Source organism: Culex quinquefasciatus, chromosome 3, assembly GCF_015732765.1.
Source record: "Culex quinquefasciatus strain JHB chromosome 3, VPISU_Cqui_1.0_pri_paternal, whole genome shotgun sequence".
NCBI classification, from domain to species: domain Eukaryota; kingdom Metazoa; phylum Arthropoda; class Insecta; order Diptera; family Culicidae; genus Culex; species Culex quinquefasciatus.
Genome location: NC_051863.1, coordinates 96690498 through 96710911, shown reverse-complemented (window position 1 = coordinate 96710911; position 20414 = coordinate 96690498). Strand labels below are relative to the sequence as shown.

The window sequence follows — 20414 nt, the reverse complement described above, 5'->3', positions numbered from 1 at the left end:
ATTTTACGAAAAAAAAGTTTTGAAAAAGTTGGTCGTCATCGATCATGGCCGTTCATGGTCACCCGCGACAGACACGGACGACGAAACAAAGAGAAACGCAAAAAGTAACTTTTTCAAAACTTTTTTTCGTAAAATCGCGATAACTCGTGATGTTTATAAGGAAACCCCTTATGTCTATATATTAACATTTTTGTAATTGTCTGCTCTACAACTTTGTAGAACATTGTTACACTCTAAAAAATAACCCTGCAAAGTTAGAAAAAACACGAAATTTTAAAATGAAAAATTTTGTTCTGAAAAAATGACCCTTCTGGGTCAATGTAGATTTGAAAAGTACATTAAATTTCCCATAAAATGACATGTTCCAAAATTTTTTACAGTCGAGTAACGGAAAATGGGAGAATTTTTAAAACTTTTTTAGTGTTTTTTTCGATGAAAAATACGTTTTTTCGGAATTCTGAGTACGCCATCAAATCGGGCGTCTAATTTTACATAAAAGTCCCTTTGACACCAAATTTCTATCTCATCACCGTTTCAGGCTGGAAATTATTGAAAAACACCTCTTTTTTCGCATGTTCAAAAATGGAAGGGGTCGTACCGCCCCTCCGTCACGAGATATCAAAAAACGGACCTCGGATTCGTGATCAGGGACAAAAGTTACTCCTTAGGACAAAGTTTCACGCAAATCGAAGAGGGTCGGGGTAACTGCTGTGTGAATTGGCGGAGAATTACCCACATATTTCATCCGCCCAAGCAGAATACCCGTTCAGGTTCCTTCAGGATTCTGATAGTGTTTTTCAAGTTCATCTAACACTGAAAAAAACACAAAGTGCCTTATATACAAGAAATGCAGATCTTTGTAGATTCTTGAATGCTGAAATTTAGAAATAAAACAAAAATATGAAAAAAACATAATTTTCAAAATAATTTTGTTCTCAATACATCTTACGTGCGTTGTTAGTTCACTGAGGTGAAATGATGAAAAAAATAAAGAAACAAAATAATATATTGATAAGCAAACTTGTTGCGAAGATTTTCCATTTCCTGCAAATAAAAATAATTCTTTAAATAATTCTTAAAAACTTAATTATTTAAAATGTTCATGTATTATTGGTATCCAAGTAACCATCCAGCACTAAATATAGACACTGTACAGCACTAACAGCGCATTTCCAGCTGCGGGTAAAAGCTAAAGTGTTTTCACATCTGCATCAAAAGCGCTTTTACAGCGGATTTGCAGCTGGATTTGGACTTTATATTTCTGTTTTAGTGCAGGGCCCCTACTGTTAGTGTCCCACCCCTACAAAATGTCAAAAAAGAGAAAGGCAAAAAAAGTTGCTCCCTCTCTCTCTCTTCCTTCCTTTCTCCTTCGTGTCATTCTATTTTCGGATTGTTTTCATTCTACGTTGCCGACACAGCTGATGGACCGTGATTTTTGTTCTGAGGAACATTGTTTGGGATATTGATCATGCAGTTTTCAGTAGATTTCGCTGGTTCCTGAGCCCGTGCCGTCTCGCCTGTTTGGGAAGTGCTTTACGTACGTGATTGCACAACAAGAGGTGATGTTTCACCCGATCACGAACACGCTCTAAATCCATGTTTCTTACATGTTGCTGAATATTGTTATGAAATTTTCCACCGTCAAAGAAAATACACTTTGTACAACTGGAAACAATTTATTATTTGATAATTAATGCACTTTATACATAACCTATTACGCCCAATACTTTTCCTGGACCTGCAACCTAGCGAACACTCCATTACTGCTGGTCTTGATGCCCAAAACTTTAAATCCTTCCATCCGTACACCGTCATTTTCGCCGCCAAAACATCGCCACTTCCCGTCAGCACATCCTCTGGGGGGGCAGGAACACCAAGCCGGATGTTCCAGGATGATCAAGGAAAACTTCATTACACAAATTTTTGCCTCGGATTTGTCCCTTTCCGCTCGCCTCCGGAACGGTCTAGATAGGAGGAAATATGCCTTTTTTGTAATCCTATAAATATAAACCATTAAGTTTCTTTTAATATTTATTTTATTATTTCTTTTAATTAAACTTACCTATTTGGTAAAATAACAGTTGAAAAAATCCAAAAATGATTGTTTGTCAAGCACAACATAAATCCTCAAATTTTTGCCATTTTTCTCCGCTGGTTTGTTTATGTTGAATAGATGAGAGAGCAAGAATTATTTTTGGTTTTGTTTTATAGTGCTCTCTCTTTCGCTCTTACGCAACTCAATCTCGTGTTGCCAGTTTGTAGAAATAAAAATTTTAGCAGTGTTGCTAGTAGCAGCAATTAATCAGCACTATTTCAGCTACTTCCAGAGCACTTCTTTTAGAGCTGATTTGCTCTGAGTACAGCTATTTTATGACTGATGTGCTGTTGAATGCTGTTTACCAGCCAATTTATGATTTATTTTAATGCTGGACAGTTACTTGGGTACTTACATATAAACATGCAACGTATTGAATGTTAACAATTCATACTCTAATATAATCAAACACAAGCGCAGCTAATCCGAAGAAAGTATCCTAGTAGATTACACCCCATGTTCTTTCTTGTCATTCAATTTGATCATATATTGTATGGGGAATGGTAGATATGAATATAAAAATAAATCTTACAGTGAAAAGATAAATACAAATAAGTAGTAATTTTAAAGATGATTCCGGGAAGCTGCAAAACAAACAACTATAATTAAAAAGTCAAATGCTCCAGATGGTTCCATTGCTGAAAGAAAAGGAATAGGATAAGGAAGGATATAAACATTTAAATAAATCATCTAGTGAATAGATAAATGTAGGCATTAAAATTGAAGAAGATTCCCGGAAGCTGGAAGAAAGATAAATATATTTTAAAGAAAAATTCTTCAGACGGTTCCATTGCTATTTCAGTAACTGTCGTTAGTTCATGAAATTTAATCATATATGGCATGGAGGAATGGTAGAAAAAGGACAAGGAATAGGAATGATATAAACATTAAAATAAATCAAATGAAGAATAGATAAATACATATAAGCAGTTCATTTATAAATGATCCAGGAAGCTGAAAAAATTAAACACAATTTTAAATGATATTGTTGCCGCTGAACTGATAATTGAAAATAATTGAAATTACTTCCTACCCACGTCCTGCATCATGCACACATAAAAAACGTCAAACAAAAGAAAGACAAAAATCGCTTCTGCACCACTAATTGCCTCCACTGCTGGCACTGAACCCGCAACCTTTGGAGTGTTAACATTCACACAAAAAAACATTAACATTAATTGAGTAAACATTGGCACAAAATCCGCTTTGTAAATGCCACCTCGATACTCTTCAAGAGGTTTCCTTGGGAAAGAAATACTTTTTACCAAAATATACACCAAATTTCCATACAAACATACAAAAAAGAATAAATCAAATCATAACAACAATGAAACATATCAAATTCTAAGTATTCCAAATGATTGCACATCTGCCAACAATATTTATAAGGGGTGTCACATAAATTACACCAACAATAACGATTATTCTTGCAAAACAACCTTCAATCACTATTTCAAACGCACTTTCAACTGTTTGTTTACATAAGTTAACAATCTAAACAACACAACACTTCTCCCAACACAAACTTAACAACGAAAATCAGCAGCCGCCGATTAAATAACAACACCCACCGAAGCTCGTTGAAAACTGACTGAAATGTCAAATTCGAAATAAATTCCTTCAGATGCAAACCGCCACGGCAATCAGCCTTTGGCTCGCCGCGGCGATTGAGGGCGAACGATATTGAAACATGTCAGCGATAAGTTTGAACCGCCCAGGCGATGCGCCCATGGCACGCCAAGGCGGATGGAGGGCGGACGAAATTGAAAAATTTCAAATGTCAAATTTCAACCGCCCAGGCGGCCCGCCCTAGGTCCGCCAGGGCGGTTCTAGGGCGGACCACACGATCAGTAACGGCCGCCGATGCGTAACGTCCGCACTGAGTTAATGTGGGTGTAAACGCCCGCAGCTAGGCAACCAAATGTAATCCTAACGCTATCCGCAAAAACAACAACAAAATAAACCAAATAAAAACTATTTTACACAAATTGCGCAATAAAACTATTAAGAAACAAAATCCAAGGTCAATCTTGGCAGAATTCGATAGCTTATATTATTGGCTTCAAAAGTATAACCGGGGTTTATCATGGAATGATCATTTGGCTAAGTTATAATCAAATTTGTAGTAAGGGTCAGAAACAGCAATTTCGCCAGTGTCCTGATCTAAGCTGATCTAAAACATTTCTTTTAAAATAGGAGATCTGGCAACACTTCCAGCGACCGGATGGCATCTAAGTGGTGCTGAAGTTTTTTCGTGATATTTACGTGTAAAGTGGGGCTGCAATTGCCCAAAATGTGTTAAAAAGTTTGATTAGTTGGCGCTTCATACGAAAGTTGTGGAAAATAGTATTTTTTGGTGGTTTTGCCTTATTTTTATACGTCTAAAAAAGCAGTTTGGCTTTTTCGTTTGTTTTGTTTTTGCCCGTTTCGCTCCAGTTTCAGTTTCAAACGTTCCCTCGTTTCATCAAGTTCGTCGATTCTTTAAACGTCAAACGTAGCACCTGTCTCGCTCTTACGTGGTTTCGTCGATATTTGTTGTTTTGATTCAATTTCGAGACAAACTCGGAGCCGGTCAGTGGGGTAGATTGTGTCTTATGGTACGTTCGTTTGAAGAGCCGGTGCGGCACTGAGTGCCGCACTCGTCGGTGTCAGTTTTGGTTCAATCGAACGTCATTTGTCAGTGCGCGTGGAACTCGCATGAAACTGAAAAAATATCGAGTGCGGCACTACAGTTTCAGTTCCAAGATGGCGGCGAAACTCGTGCGGAACTAGCGCGAGTTTCTTCAAACAAACACTTTGACAGCTCTGAGTGCGGCACTCAGTGTGGAACTAGCCATCAAACGAACGTACCATTAGTGCCGTCAGTGAAAATATGTTGGCAAAAGCAAGAGCGACTCGCGAGTCGGTTCGTGCTGAACGGGACGCGATATATGAGTGTTAGAGTTCTCTCACGAAGATGATTGCTGCTCGCTTACAGGAAAGTTAGGCGCTCTCACCAGTGGGTGGGTGACGTCTGCAGGGAGGTGGATATTAGAGTTGTTGCATGCCAATTACATTCGTTAGTATTGTTGTTTTGTCAAAATATGTTTTAATTCAACGCGTTACAAACGCGGGTAAAGCGAATGGAAGAGCATAGCAGCAAGCAGAGAAGCATAAATCGAGCGAGGGTATAAAGTGCCAAAATAAGGGAGAAAATATGCTCTGGGGTTTGTGTGTACCTAGTGTCGAGAGCGAATGAAATGTGCAAAATGAGAAACAGTGCTAAAAATTCATAATCGTTGTGTGTGTGCAAAGCTGATCGCTGCAGATATGCTATCGAAACTCTTTCGGTCGGCTGTCCATAAGCGGAGGCGACAGGAGGATCAAGCATTATCATCAATGACGTTTTTCTAGCAGCGATAATTGGTGAGTTCGTTCCTGATCAGAATACGGCGGAAGAAAAACTGAAGTCGAGTGCCGCATTCGCGCTTCTGGTTCTTCGCGGATACTGTTGCCGTTTTCGCTAAAAAGCTTAGGGATTTAGATTATTTTGTGTTGGAATCGCATTTTCAGCGTGTCTCTCGTGTTTGTTTTTCAATTAATTTACATTTTTTTGCTCATTTTTTTTCGTCATTTTTGTATTTATGTGTTAATTCCGTCTTTGTTGTCCCCCCGATTGTGTTTGTTTTTCGATCCGGGCGGTTTCGCGAAGTTTGACAGTTGAGCAATTCCATATCAAATAGGGAATCGGTTGTACCCGACCCTCTCCGATTTCAATGAAACTTTGTAGACATGTTATCCTACGCTTATATAAGCCATTTTTGTGTATATGGAGCCAGTTACACTCGATAAAGACATTTAAGAAGGGCGTAAGTGTTTCAAATATTTTTGTGTTTCGTAATTTAAATATAGCTGTATCTCGAAGCCGTTGCATCGTATCAAAAAGTGGTCAAAGACAAACTTGTTGGAAATTTGACGGGCTTTCCGAAAAAAATGCACTGAAAGAAAAAAACTCTCCACTTTTAAGAGATTTTTTGATTTTTAAAATTAAAAGTCAAATTTGAAGGTGAGTTCACGATTTTTTTTCGTTCAAAATTTTTGTGAAAATAGCCTAAGATGTTACAAAAAGTCTCACGAAAAATGCAGGATGGAGCAACTCACCTAAAAAAAATACAAAAATCATTTACTGAAACTATTTTTTTCAAAAGGTCTCTAAACATCAACATTTTCAAAAACCGAACACGAGAATCGATTCTCCAGACAATTTTACATAAAAGTCTCCATATTGACCATTATCCTAAGTCCAATCCTTGTGAAGTTACAGCGGTTTTAAAAATAAAAATGTTTAAAAAAATGGTTTTTTTATGGTTTTTGGCAATTTCTATATGACAGACTTGATTTTTCAGTCTCGAAAACATTTTTACCGGAAAGCTCGTCCAATTTCCCATAAGATTGTCTTTGACCACATTTCAATTGGATGTATGGGCTTACAGATATAAGCTAATTACATTGCTCATAACTGAAAACATCATTTTTTTTTCAGTGTAGTATAGTAACCTGGATAGTAAATTAGCTTATATCTGTAAGCCCATACATCCAATTGAAATGTGGTCAGAGACAATCTTATGGGAAATTGACGAGCTTTCCGATAAAATATTTTCAAGACTGAAAAATCAAGTCTATTATATAGAAATTACCAAAAGCCATCAAAAAACCTATTTTTTCATTTTTTAAACCGCTGTAACTTCACAAGGATTGGACTTAGGATAATGGTCAATATGGAGACTTTTATGTAAAATTATCTGGAGAATCGATTCTCGTATTCGGTTTTGAAAATGTTGATGTTTAGAGCACTTTTGAAAAAAACAGTTTCAGTAAATGATTTTTGTATTTTTTTAGCTGAGTTGCTCCATCCTGCATTTTTCGTGAGTCTTTTTGTAACATCTTAGGCTATTTTCACAAAAATTTTGAACGAAAAAAAATCGTGGGCTCACCTTCAAATTTGACTTTTGATTTTAAAAATCAAAAAAACTCATAAAAGTGGAGTGTTTTTTTCTTTCAGTGTATTTTTTTCAGAAAGCCCGTCAAATTTCCAACAAGTTTGTCTTTGACCACTTTTTGATACGATGCAACGGCTTCGAGATACAGCTATATTTAAATTACGAAACACAAAAATATTTGAAACACTTACGCCCTTCTCAAATGTCTTTATCGAGTGTAACTGGCTCCATATACACAAAAATGGCTTATATAAGCGTAGGATAACATGTCTACAAAGTTTCATTGAAATCGGAGAGGGTCGAGAAAAAAGTACCTAAAAATTTCCTGTTTTGGGTTGGAATTGCTCAGTTGCGTTGGAAATTTTGAACGGTGTGCGTCGCGGTCATCACGCAAGATTTTCGTAGCCGTTTCCGTCTTTGTTGTCCCCCCGATTGTGTGTGTTTTTCGATCCGGGCGGTTTCGCGTTTTCGAATAGAAATCGTGATTTCTATGTTTGTGTATTATTTGTGATTCTTAGGTAGAGAGTTTGTTAATCTTTTGGTGGCGTGAATACTGTTTTATTTGATTTTTTTTTTTTCATTGACAGTGAAGAGACTGCACAGTCGCATAATGCTGTTCTCGTTGTGACGTGTTTGTTTGCATAAGGTGGTGTGGTGGAGGGATGTAAAATATTCCATCATCAATTCAGTGGCAGTGTTTGTTTGCATGCAGTGGTGTGGTGGAGGGGAAATATTTAGTTCTGTGCTCTCTGCCGGTTTACGTCGCGGACGTCGCGCTTGATTTTTGTTGCATTTCTAAAAAAGGTATAGTCGATTGCGGGCAGTGAAGCCACGCGCTGCATGTTTCATATTCGTTTTGAGTTTTTAAATTATTTGTGTTTATATAGTTTTTGGTTTTTTTTGTTCGCACGTTCGTTGGCCGATGAGTTTTTTTTTGTTCTATTTATAAAGTTTTCGATAGAAACGATCCGAGTTTTTTTCTCGAGACAAGCAAGCTGTATTGCTGGATTAAGTCCTTTCTATATCATCGATGATCGGAAGGCACGCTGACGAATATGTTTTAAGGCTTATGATATAACATCATTTTAATGAATTAATTTCTGGAGAATCGCGGTCGAATTAATACTGTATTTAAATCTCTAGATAGCTATCTTTCCGCAGTTGGCTGCCTAAGATTTTAAAATTTCAACAGATAAACAAATTGCTTATGGTCGCATCACCTACCACAGTGAATCGTGAATAACAGTTAGACAATTGTTTTTGATAAACATACACCCAAAATTCAGAGTCGAGATCATCGTTCTCTCAAAATTTATTGAGGGATCAGTGCCAAAATCGATAGAATAATGGTACCAACTCAAACTATCATAACAAATGAGTTCATTCGTTAGTTGAATCAATAAATCTCCAACAAGTGTCATACATCGACTTCTGACTTCTCCTAGGTCACCAAGCTGTGGTGGCCGAGGCAGCTAAGTCATTGGATTGGTTTGTCAAAGGTCTCTGGTTCGATTCCCGTTGTCGACACTTTTGGTTTTTTGTTTGACGGATGAACTTTTTTTGCAAATGAACCTCGAGAGAATAGTTCTATCGCCCATCTCGAGCTGTGTTCTCTGCGTCCGTGAATGGTACCACTATTCTCTCGACTCGAGACCATCATTCTCTCAGACTAGCGCTGCCAGTTTTGGGTGTACGAGAAAAAATCTGAACATAACTTAAATAACAGTTTGTTTCACTGCTGGTATAACTGACTTATGTAACTATCGTGTTTTGTGCCACAAAAGTATTAAAACACAGTCAACTTCACTCTTTTCCAACTTTAAAACACAACATAGGGAAAATTCTCACCTATTTTGGAGGTTTAGCACTCGCTCCTAACTCCATCCAATTTGCTGATTTACACTGTTTAAACAACTTATTTTGGAACACCTTCGATAGAAACTTGCTTGCTCACTTCCATTTGAGGTATTTATCACTTGATTTCAGTCGAAAACGCTTTTTATGAGCTGTAATTAAACGTCAAAATGCTGATATGCCAAGATGCTGTTCCCTCATCTGCAATGTTTTCCTGTTACACAAATGTTATCGGTGTGATAGGTTACCACCCCTGCAGCTGCACGGGTTTACCAACCCTGCATAGCTAATTAGTTGCAACCCATCATTTACTGCCTCACACTTCAATTTTAATTTATTGCCCTGCCTGGCTGAGTGAGCCACACACAGCCAGGCCCAGGACTCAAATTACATAACAATCGGTTCAATATGCGCTGGCATAACTGCTGTGCTTGCGCATGGGACTGTTTCGGGTTGTAAAATTTTTCGGATTTTACGGCAAAGTGGCCATGCGCTGGATAATGCTGATCCAGCGCAAAGGACACTTCGGGCCATAAACAAAGAGAGCCAACTCCAGATGTCTCCAATGAGTAAACTCTACAAATACGATGTAAGAAATGTAACCAAACTCATATAAAAGGGCCAGGAGCCACCAAATAAAGAAATTCTTTCTAGAACACAGACCAGAACTGTACAGTTTAGTGATCGCTCCCAAGCCAGGCTTGAGGACACCGATCTACTTCAGATGACAGCCTATAGGGACGTGGCGTTACATCGTGCTGCCACCTGGTTTTTTTAAGCGCAAGAGTGTAAAAGTGCTGAGTCATCGTCTAAAAATAGACGGCGTCCTATCTCGCCCAGCAAAATGAAGTCGATAAAGTAGTCGGTTTCGATGAGAAAAAGTGGAAAACGTGGTCTAAAAATAGCGACGCCATCCCCCTATGGTCCCAAATTCTAAAGACCCTTGAAGTAATCAAGGCTACATCGGAGAATAGGTTATATAACTGATAATCAACAAACATATTCAACATGACATTGCGTGTTGTTAGGTGGTGTAAATTTGTACGTGAGGTATTTAGAGTTTCAATAATGTTTATTTATCGAAGATTGCAATAATTTTAATTGTTGACCGATTATTTATAAACATATCGCCGGTAAAAGCTACAAAAAATATCAGCTTACGGAGTTCATGATAGAGAAAACAACAAATTAAAATCACACCAATTTTCAATCTTCAATGTTACTACGTGGTACGGTAATCGGAATGACAGTTGAAACGGTTTGTTATAGCAAAGTTACATAATGGAGTTATCAAAACTGACTTGAAACAAACTTATATAACTTAATTTCCAATGACAGCCTTTTCTGGAGTTAAGTTGTATAGCTCATTGCTATATAACAAAGCTGACAGCAGCCTTCTTATTGACGTTTAGGCCAGCTTGTTTTCTATGAAGCCTCGTGGTAAGATGTGGAAGCGCGCCTGGACCTGCCGTGGAGATAACAACAAATCGTCGAAGTCATCGGATCGAATCTTGGGAAAGACGAAGTTCATCAAAAAAGGAAAATCTAAAAGTTCGCCATGAAGAGGGTTTCACATGAATCACAGTTAGAGAGCGCGAAAGGATTGTTTTTTTCATACAATTTCTATTTTTTTTTCTAAATAAATCGGGAAGAAACAAGCGTACCAAAATAGTCAGAGATACTATTCTAACTGGCTTCGTCGTTGATTGAAATTCTAATAAGAACTGTTTGTTTACATGTAAGTTGGGTAACGGTTAGACAACTGTTTTCAATCTATCTTTCCTTTTCAGTGTGCGCTTTGATTTGACAGCACAGCCGTTAACCACGCCCCCTTTTTTTCGTTGAATCTCTTGTTAGCTAGCACAATGTTGTCAAATACATTTGTACAACTTACTCTGATAACTTGCATCTTATTCTGGCAAGTTGTACAACAGAAAAAAGTGCGCTTTTTCCAATGCACAGGAGTTGTAGAACAAGTTGTGGTAACGAAGCCGATCGGTTATACAACCAGTTAGGAAATACGTTTATCTGACAATGTGTGTTGCTTGGGTACCCATCTTACTAACCCCTCAAAACTCATGTGATACTTTGTCGGGGGTTAGTAGATGGGTATGAGGTCAGGATTCACGAGTTTCAGTGATGTGACCATGAGCATTTTGTTTATCGGTTGATAATTTTAAATCTTAGGCTGCCGGCTGCGGAAAGATAAATTATTGATTATTTAGAAAGTTTTTTTAATCGAACGCGTGCCAACCGAGCAGTTGTGCTATGGGCTGGACTTATCAGTATATTTTTACTAATTGTACAATTTAGATAACGCGTGCAAATTTCAAAAATAGCAAATAAAAAACGCTTTACTCTGCATAAAATCGTGCCTTCCAATCAACGATACTAAAAGAAAGACTAAAATATAGGAATATATAGGAAGAATAAATTAAAAGGCTCCGAAAAACACGTTGCAGAGTAACCGCGAGGTCCCGCTACTCACAATCGAATCAAACAATTCAAAAACGCTCGTTAATAGTCTATCCTTAATGTCAGCGTGTCTTTCGATAAACGATTCTATAGAAACGAGTTTTCCACCGTGAAAATTTAACACATTATTTGAAAAATAATTGCACAATTTACCCGACGCCGTACCTTCTGATCTACGGTAATATAGGAAGGGCTTTTCAAATCACAAAACAATCAATGTAATCTTAATAAATAAAAGACGCAACTGATTTAACGAAAGTTTACGAAGATTTTGATCGATTTGGCGCGCGTATTTTTATTATGAACTTAATCTGAAAAACCTGGAAAATAATTGGATTAATAAGTTACGGAAATTGCTTTCCGCATAATTGATCGACGCCACCAACATCGTCAGCACAGCCGGCAACAGTAACCCAAACTGCGAACAAAGCTAAACTCCGTTTACCTCGCCGCGATTGAAGCAAGTAGCTCGATTAATGCTTTGCAAGCAAAACCTCAGTACCTCGTGTGTGAGGCTCTGGGGGACTTTTCGATCACAATAAAATCAGAACGTTTTGGACAGTCTAACACAACGCGTCGGCGTTATTTATTTCGAAACTTCCCCCCTTTCATAATGGGATCTTTATAACTAATATATAACAAGCTCATTCATACCAACTCTTACATTCAACTTATTATACCAGTAAACTTAAATACTTTAAGAAAAATGTTAATCAAACAACAGATCATAAAAAAGAGATTTTTTTATGACATATTAAAAAAAAATCAATAAAATAGATAATTGTGACCATAGTTAAAATCAATTAAAATATATTCATAACAGTTTGCTAATTGATCAAAATTTAACAAACGGAAAGTTGTATGAATTCTGATATCATGGCAGTTAAAAACGATCCTGTGCCGTCGACTTTCTAAACTCGATCATGCCACAGAAAACGAGAAAAACGCAAAGTTGCAACAAACAACGGTCAGTTAATAGCAACCAGCCCAGTTAACTCAATCCGAATTCTGAAACGGAATCTTATTAGAATCGTATACAAATTCCGTTTCAAACGCAACAACCGGTTCCGTGTTCGAACCGGTTGTTGCGTTTGAAACGGAATTTGTATACGATTCTAATTAGATTCCGTTTCAGAATTCGGAATGATTTGACTGGGAGGGACTTAAGAGGGTTAAGTAAGCCTACCTTGAAGCAGCAGACCTACACTGATGGTAACTGTCAATTTTTAAAACGCGCACGCATACGTGATTTATTCTCTGCCACACACAAACACACACTACCACACATGCACGCAATCAGAACGGGCTCACCAAATATGTTAGTTCCGAATGGGCTTCCAGCAGCTCCTCAGGTCCGCGCGCTACCGGACGAATGTCAAAAACGGCCTAGCACGTCCTGGTGCAATGCCGCGATGACTCTCAATTTTCAAAGAGAGCATTTAGAGCTTAAACTCTTCACTGATTTCCTTGCTTAAAAAATTAAAAATATTTAAAATACAGATAATAAAATGACAAATTACCATAGAGAGCATTTAGAGCTAAAAACTATTCACTGATTTCCTTTGCTTGATAAATAAAAAAAATATTTAGAGTACAGGTAATAAAATGGCCAATTTTCATAGAGAGCATTTAGAGCTTAAACTCTTCACTGATTTCCTTGCTTAAAAAACTATTTAAAATACAGGTAATAAAATGGCAATGTTGCGACGATTGATGTTTCGGAGGGTCTTTTTAGCAAAACTCCTTTTTTTAGATGGTGTTATAGCTGAAAGCTGCAATTAGGATTTAATTGTAATAATTTTCACAAATGTTCGGTCGGGTTACTTACAATTTAGTCTCCTAGTTTAATTCAAATCGCAACAGACAACTTTTGAAATTGTAGGCTTCTTAGAGCGTTTTAATTTCCTTAATCTAAGATAATTTTAATTAGCAAAATAAGCACAAATAATTCAATAAATTTCTTACCAAAAGGGCAATCAGTTTAATTCCTTAGGTATCTGATTGAGGACTGATAATGGGAAAACAAAATTCTTCTCTATCTCTACTCTACGTCTACGGTCAACTACTGTGTCAGCGTGACGGTTCTATTCTATAGTCTTTTTGAGTTTGTCGCGTTTGGCCAATGATTCGAGGGGTACGGTCGGCACAGTCAGCACAGTCGGCACGGTGTGCTCGCAACATCCTCCCCCACGTGTCGCATGATGATCTGCACCAGAATCCTCAGCGTCACCAACGTCCAGCAGAGCCAACTTGACCCTTCGATGTCTGTACATCCGCCCGACGTACTCTGCCGTCCTTACCAGGATACGTCCTTGCAACGCGTCCTCTCAACCACCCGTTCCGATGTCCTTCGTCCACAACAAGCACGATATCGCCCTCCTTGATTGGTCTCACCTCTTCGAACCATTTAGTCCTTCTCGCGATCGTCGGCAGGTATTCCTTCACCCAGTGGCACCAGAACTCGTCCAGTGCGTGCTGAATACTGTTCCAGCTGTTCTTGATGGCCGCGCCTACGCCCACCCGATCCTTGACGGCCTGCTGAACGCCGCTCGAACTCAGCATAAGAAAATGGTTGGGGGTCAAGGACTCGCTGTCTGCGCTCTCCAGCGGCACGAAAGTCAGGGGGCGCGAGTTTACCATATGCTCCGCTTCCGCTAGTAGGGTGACCAGCGACTCCTCATCCAGCTTGCGTTCCACCGGGATTACGCCCAGTGCAGCCTTCACGGATCTTACCATTCGTTCCCAGCAGCCACCCATGTGCGGCGCGGCCGGTGGGTTGAATCGCCACTGGGTGTGGATGTCGGTGAATGTACTGCTGAGTTCATTGTGGTTGACCTTGGCTAATTCCTTCAACAGCTCTCCGCTGGCTCCTTGGAAATTCGTACCGTTGTCCGAGTATATCTCCTGCGGCGCTCCACGTCGCGCGATGAACCGGCGGATTGCCTTCTTGCACGAGTCCGTTGACAAGCTCGCGACGAGCTCCAGGTGAACTGCGCGGATCGTCAAGCAGGTGAAAAGCGCCACCCAGCGTTTCGCAGCACTGCGTCCAACCTTGATCAGGACCGGGCCGAAGTAGTCCACGCCCGTGAACGTGAACGGGCGCACGAAAGGGGACAACCTCACACGTGGAAGGGGTGCCATCATGGGTGCCACCGCGATGGCCTTTTTTATGCGGCAGAAACAGCACTTGTTTGCCACCTGCCGGATCAGGACCCGCAGCTTTGGGATGTTGAACTTCTGCCGGATCTCGTTGACCACCGTCTCGTTGTTTGCATGGCGAAACCTTCGGTGGTAGGAGTCCACGAGCAGCCAGGTCACGCGATGTTTGTTTGGGAGGATCACGGGAAACTTGGCGTCGAACGCGGCGAACTCGGCGGCCTCCAAGCGACTTCCAGCTCGAAGCACTCCGCTGTCGTCCAGCAGAGGGGACAACTTCAAAATGCTGCTCGACGTCTCCAAACACTCCCGTTTCTCGGCTGGCACTAGCAGGTTCTGGTTCAGCGTGGCGACCTCGTCCGGATAAGCGTCGGATTGAGCCAAGCGCCACAGGCTTCGTTCTGCTTTCTGCAGCTCCTCACGTGTCAGCGCGCCCGGACAGGTTTCCTGCTTCAGCTTTAGTCTGCGCGCGAGAAAGCGATGAACGTAGGCGACCATCCTCAGCAGGCGTTCCCATCGCGAAAACAGCTCCAGTCGAATGATGGGCATGACCACGAAGTGGCTGAACATGAACGCTGACCTGAGTTCTTCCGTTGCCTCAACCCGCTCGAGGCAGTCTTCGGGCCAGTCTTCTTCCTGATCGTAAATGAACTTGTGGCAGACGTAAACTTGCGCGTCGGGGTCGAAAGTTGGTCCCTTTTTACCCCACTTCGTAGCTTCGTCAGCGACGTTCATGCGCGATGGACAGTATCTCCACTCGGCGGCCTTGGACAGTGACAGGATCTCGTTGACCCGGAACGCCACATACGGGCGAAATCGGCGGAGGTCGGTTGACCTGATCCACTGCAGTGCCGTCTTGGAGTCCGACCAGAAAACGACCTTCGAAATAGGGAGTGAGTGTCCGTCCTCGATGGTCTTCCGCAAACGCGATCCAGTTACGCCCGACTGAACTTCGAGACGTGGGATGGGAAGCGGCTGTAGAGGTGCGACCTTCGTTTTGGTCGCCACCAGTGAGCACCGGACTTGGCCGCGATCCTCTAGCCGAAAGTATGCCATCGCGGAGTAAGCTTGCTCGCTGGCGTCGACAAACATGTGGAGTTGCAACGTTTTCAGGCTGGCTGGTTCGTAATCCTTGAAATAGCAACGTGGAACTCTCACCGTTTCGATTTTGCGCAGCAGCGCGATCCACTGCTTCCAGCGTCCGATGAGCTTCTCCGGGATTTTGTCTTTCCAGCCGACGCCGGATCGCCACACGTCCTGCACGAGTATTTTTCCGTGGATGACGAAGACGGCGACTAACCCGTTCGGGTCATAGATGCTCATCACGATGCTCAGCAGCTGGGTCTTCGTCGGCGCCACCTCTCCAGTCAGCAGCTTCATGTTGTCCTCTCGCAGGCTCAGCGCGAACGAGAACATGTCTTCGTCGGGCAGCCACACCATTCCCAGCAGACGCTCGAATCCGTTCTCCTTCTCGATCACGAAGTTCTTGACCGTCGTAGGGTTGACCGCTCCGATCCGCGCCAGCACGGTTTTGTCGTTCGAGATCCAGTTCCGGATGTGGAATCCGGCTTTCGCGTGAACCTCGGCTACCTCTAGCGCCATCGCAACTGCTTCGTCCGCCGTATCGACACTGTCGAGGTAATCGTCGACGTAGTGCTTGTTGCGTATCGCTGCTGCCGCCTTCGGGTGATCTGCTTCGTGTTCGTTAGCGTTGAGATTTTTCACGTACTGCGAGTGGGCTGGGGAGCACGTCGCCCCAAAGATAGCGACGTCGGTCACCATGGTTTCCAGCGGCTTGTCCGGCGAATCCCTCCACAGGAACAGCTGCGCGCTGCGATCGGGTTCCCGAATCTTCACCTGGTGAAACATGGCTTCGATGTCTGCGCAGATGGCGACCTGTCTCTCCCTGAACTGGAAAAGCACGGACAGCAGCGGCGTCAACAGGTCGGGCCCCTTCAAAAGCATGGTATTCAGGGACACGCCATCGACCTTGGCAGCCGCGTCCCAGATCACGCGCACTTTGCCGGGCTTTTTTGGGTTCAGTACTACTCCGAGGGGTAAATACCAGGTCCGGCGAGGGTCGAAGGTGTCCAGTTCCGCAGCGGTCGCCTTGTGCGCGAAACCTTTCGACTGGAAGTCCGCGATCTGCTTTCGTACTTGATCGTACAGTGCCGGATCTCGTCCCAGGCGTCGCTCCAAACACTTCATCCGCTTCTCCGCCATCGGTCTGCTATCCGGAAACTCCACGTAGTCCTGTTTCCAGAGAAGGCCAGTTTCAAACCGCCCACTCGTTTGGTAGTTTCGGACAGAATCTTGTTGGCACGCTGGTCGTCGACGCTCTCCTCACTCGGTACTGCCATGACTCCGAGGCTTTCAACCGCAAAGAAGCTCTTGACGTATTCGTGCAGGTCAACTTCGGCTTGTTCATCGGAGATGTGGAACTGGCGGTGGGCAAAAGACTGTGTAGCCGCCGGCATACTCCCGTAGACCGTCCAACCGAGACGCGTTTTGGTAGCGATCGGTTCTCCTTTGCGTCCTTCCCGCAGCTTCAGTGTTGCGAGCAGGTGCACGTTGTTCAGACCGATGAGTATTCCGGGAACCGCAGACTGCAAGCTCAATAGCGGCAGGTCCTGCAGATACGCGAACTCCTCCGCCATGGCCGCGACGTCCATCGTTTGTTCCGGAAGTCCGAGCTTGTCCACCGTGTACACGTTCGACGCGACGAACCGCTGCGGACGATCAGCGCCAGAAATCTCCAGCTCAACCTCCCGCGTCTCCGAGAAGTTCTTCTTGATGCCGGATGTCCAGTGGATGCACAGAGATGCTTGCTTTCCTTCCAGGCCTAGGGTTGCCGCCAACTTCCGCTCCAGGAGTGTCACCGACGAGCCGTCATCGAGAAAGGCGAACGTGTTTACTTTCCCTTTCTTTCCGTACAACGTGACGGGCAACATACGGAACAATGTTGATATCGTCGGTTGACGGTGCAGTGCGACTACGCCGCTAGTTGCGGGCTCGCTGCGCTTCGCTTCCGTGGGTGCTTGTTCGTAGTGGAGCAGCGGATGATGCTTCTTCTGGCAACCTTGGACTCCGCAGGGATCGCTTTTGCACGGCCAGCGCGAGTGGGCAACCAGACAGCGACGACAAAGTCTTTTCTCCTTGACCAGCTTCCAACGGTCGTCGAGACAAAGTTTGCTGAACTTCGAGCAGTTGGCCGCCAAATGGCCGCTGTTGTCGCACATCGGGCACACCTTGATGTTCGAAGACGGACGGTCCGTCGGCTTCTCCTTGATCTCGTCGTCACCCTTGCGCTGACCTTGCTCGGCAGTCGAGTGCGTGTTGACGTACGCCGCCTTCTCCTTCTTGGGCCGGAAATCGTCCTTGGCAGCCTTCGCAGCGAACAATGTCACGCCGCTGGTAGCGGTCGCTATTTTCGACATGTAGTCGCCGAACACGTTGAGGTCCACTACTGGCAGTTGCTCCTGGTAGAGTGCCCAGTTGAACATTACGTTGGAAGGCAACTTGGCAACGAGCTCGTGCAGCAAAATGGGGTTCGACAGGTGCTTCTCCATGCCAATAGCCTTCAAGTGCCCACAGAGATTGTGGACCACCAGACCGAACGAGACGAGAGACTCCAGCTTGTCCGCTCTCGGTGCGGGGGTCGCGCGTACTTTCTCGATCATCGTGTGAACGATCTGCTCCGGTCGTCCGTACAGCAGCTTCAGAGAGGTCAGCAATTGCGGTATCGTCGACGGATTGAGGAGCAGGCTGCTCACTTCTTCTCTCGCCCTCCCCTGGATCGCACGCTGCAGTCGCAACAGGTTCTCGTTGTCGGTGTATCCGCACGTCAGCGTAGAGTGGTTATAACTGCTGATAAAGATTGGCCAGTCAACAGGATTCCCTGTGAAGACTGGGAGCTCCTTGTTGACAACCTGACGTGCAGCAATCTGCTGCGAAGTCGGTCCTTGGTACGGAGGCGGTGCCGGCAGCGGCGGCACGAGAGAGGGGAATGACTCAACGGAAGGTACGACCGACGGTGTTGTCAAAGTAGACGACCTTGAAGATGAAGATCGAGAGCTCCTTACGGAAGAACTGCCAAAGTTTGCAGAGGCGCGAGATCGCTCGTTAGATGGAGGTGGCAGGTCATCGTCAACGCGTGGTACAGATGTTGTTCCTGTGGTGCTTTCTGTTGATCGGCTTTTGTCGACCGTGCCGTTGCGGCCCGCCGCCGACGAGTGGTTCTTGTCCCGAGATTCTGCCAGCTTTTGAAGCCTCTCGAGCTCTCGCAAACGGTCAAGCTCTTCTTGCTGCTTGGCTTGCTGTTGCTTCTGCTCCTTGAGACGCTGTTTCAGCTCCCGCTTCTGCTCGGCCAGCTCGCGTTGTTGCTGCTGCAGTAAACGCTGCATTTCTTCCTTCTGCTCTGCTTCCACCTGCTGAAGTCGACGCTGCAGTTCTTGCTTCTGCTTCGCTTGCTCACGTTCTTGCTGCTGCAGCTTGCGTTTGAGCTGCTCTTCCGCTGGCGCTGCAACTGCTGGTCCTCGGCGCGCTGATCCTCGAGCTGCTGAAGGAGCACAAGCAAGTTTTGCTCGTTTTTCTTCGTCTCTTCGCTCAGCTCTTCTGGAATCGGGTCGAGATCCTTCCGCTGCATGCTGTTTCGCCACTCCTCGAAAGCGGTCGAGGTGACTTTGAGGATCTTCGGGATAGCACCGGTGTTCTGCGGCTTCCCCAGTGAGATTTGCAGCAGCTTGAGCATGCTTTCCATGGTGGTAGGTGGTTCTGGAACCTCGCTGGGTGGAATTTCAGCCGCGGTCTGCCCGGGGTCCTTGGGTCCCTCAGGGATCGACTTTTCGCTGCTTTCCTCGAGACTGTCCGGCAATAGCGAGGAAATGGAGAGGGAAACGTACGGCGATTCGTTGAACGAAGCATTTGGCGAAGCGAGCGGAGTAGACGTGAACTTCACGTGCAGACTATCGGCCTTGTCCTCACTCAGTGGCTGGACGTGATCGTCAGACTCGGTCGTCTCCTTGTTGACGCCTGGACCGGTGTTCCCGGTCTCAGCCTGAGCATTGATCCACTTCTCAACCCTGCTCGTCGAAGCGCGGCTGTCTCTGCTACGGACACTACGTCCCCCATCTTCTTCTTGTTCCCGAAGAAGCGCGTACTTCTTCGAGCTGTACAGGTACTGTCGCTCCAACTGCGCGAGTCGTTCCTTCGTAAGCGCTTCCTGGATCCGGAACTGCTCCTCCATTTGCTGCAGTTCTAGAGCAATTCGTGCCGAACGAGTACTGCTCACATGGGAGCCCGATGAACGGGTAGATCTTGGCCGAAAGGGCACGCAAGTACGGCACACAAACGGCGGCTGATTGACGGTTGCGGTGGTGACGTTCGCGCACGAGAAGTGGAAGTACAGCTCGCACTTTTCACACCGCACCATGTACAGCTCGGCGTTGTTCGGCCTGGTACATCCAGCGCAATCCTGCTCATCCCCTCGCTCCGGTTCGACGACAGACGGCTCGAATGGTTTCGCTGCATCATCTTGAGCGTCTCCAATTTGGAGGTTAGCTGCTTCTTGAGCCGCGCGCGTCATTGAGCGGGTCTGGCGAACGAACGGCTTACGGGGATTAGAGGCCATCGTAAATAAATTCTTTCAGTTTCTGTTGCGACGATTGATGTTTCGGAGGGTCTTTTAGCAAAACTCCTTTTTTAGATGGTGTTATAGCTGAAAGCTGCAATTAGGATTTAATTGTAATAATTTTCACAAATGTTCGGTCGGGTTACTTACAATTTAGTCTCCTAGTTTAATTCAAATCGCAACAGACAACTTTTGAAATTGTAGGCTTCTTAGAGCGTTTTAATTT

At 43.9% G+C, this 20414-nt stretch overlaps 1 protein-coding gene across 1 annotated transcript; it reads right to left on the bottom strand.

The window, feature by feature from the left end:
* Nucleotides 1-5087: 5087 nt before the first annotated feature.
* On the bottom strand, nt 5088-20188 carry LOC119769121. Its single transcript, XM_038261021.1, has 4 exons — nt 19034-20188; nt 16848-18989; nt 13690-16812; nt 5088-5108 (listed from the first exon to the last, which is right to left on the bottom strand). Exons 1-4 carry the CDS (start codon nt 20186-20188, stop codon nt 5088-5090), a joined length of 6441 nt encoding a protein of 2146 aa, XP_038116949.1.
* Nucleotides 20189-20414: the final 226 nt, after the last annotated feature.

What these genes read in the sequence shown, in the direction of transcription:
- LOC119769121 (XM_038261021.1), bottom strand. Translation starts at nt 20,188, where the DNA reads ATGGCCTCTAATCCCCGTAAGCCGTTCGTTCGCCAGACCCGCTCAATG. An exon ending in CAAGCTGCAGCAGCAAGAAC is followed by an intron (nt 18,990 to 19,033) that starts GTGAGCAAGCGA and finishes CGTCGACTTCAG; the next exon opens with CAGGTGGAAGCAGAGCAGAA. An exon ending in TGTCCGAAACTACCAAACGA is followed by an intron (nt 16,813 to 16,847) that starts GTGGGCGGTTTG and finishes CTCTGGAAACAG; the next exon opens with GACTACGTGGAGTTTCCGGA.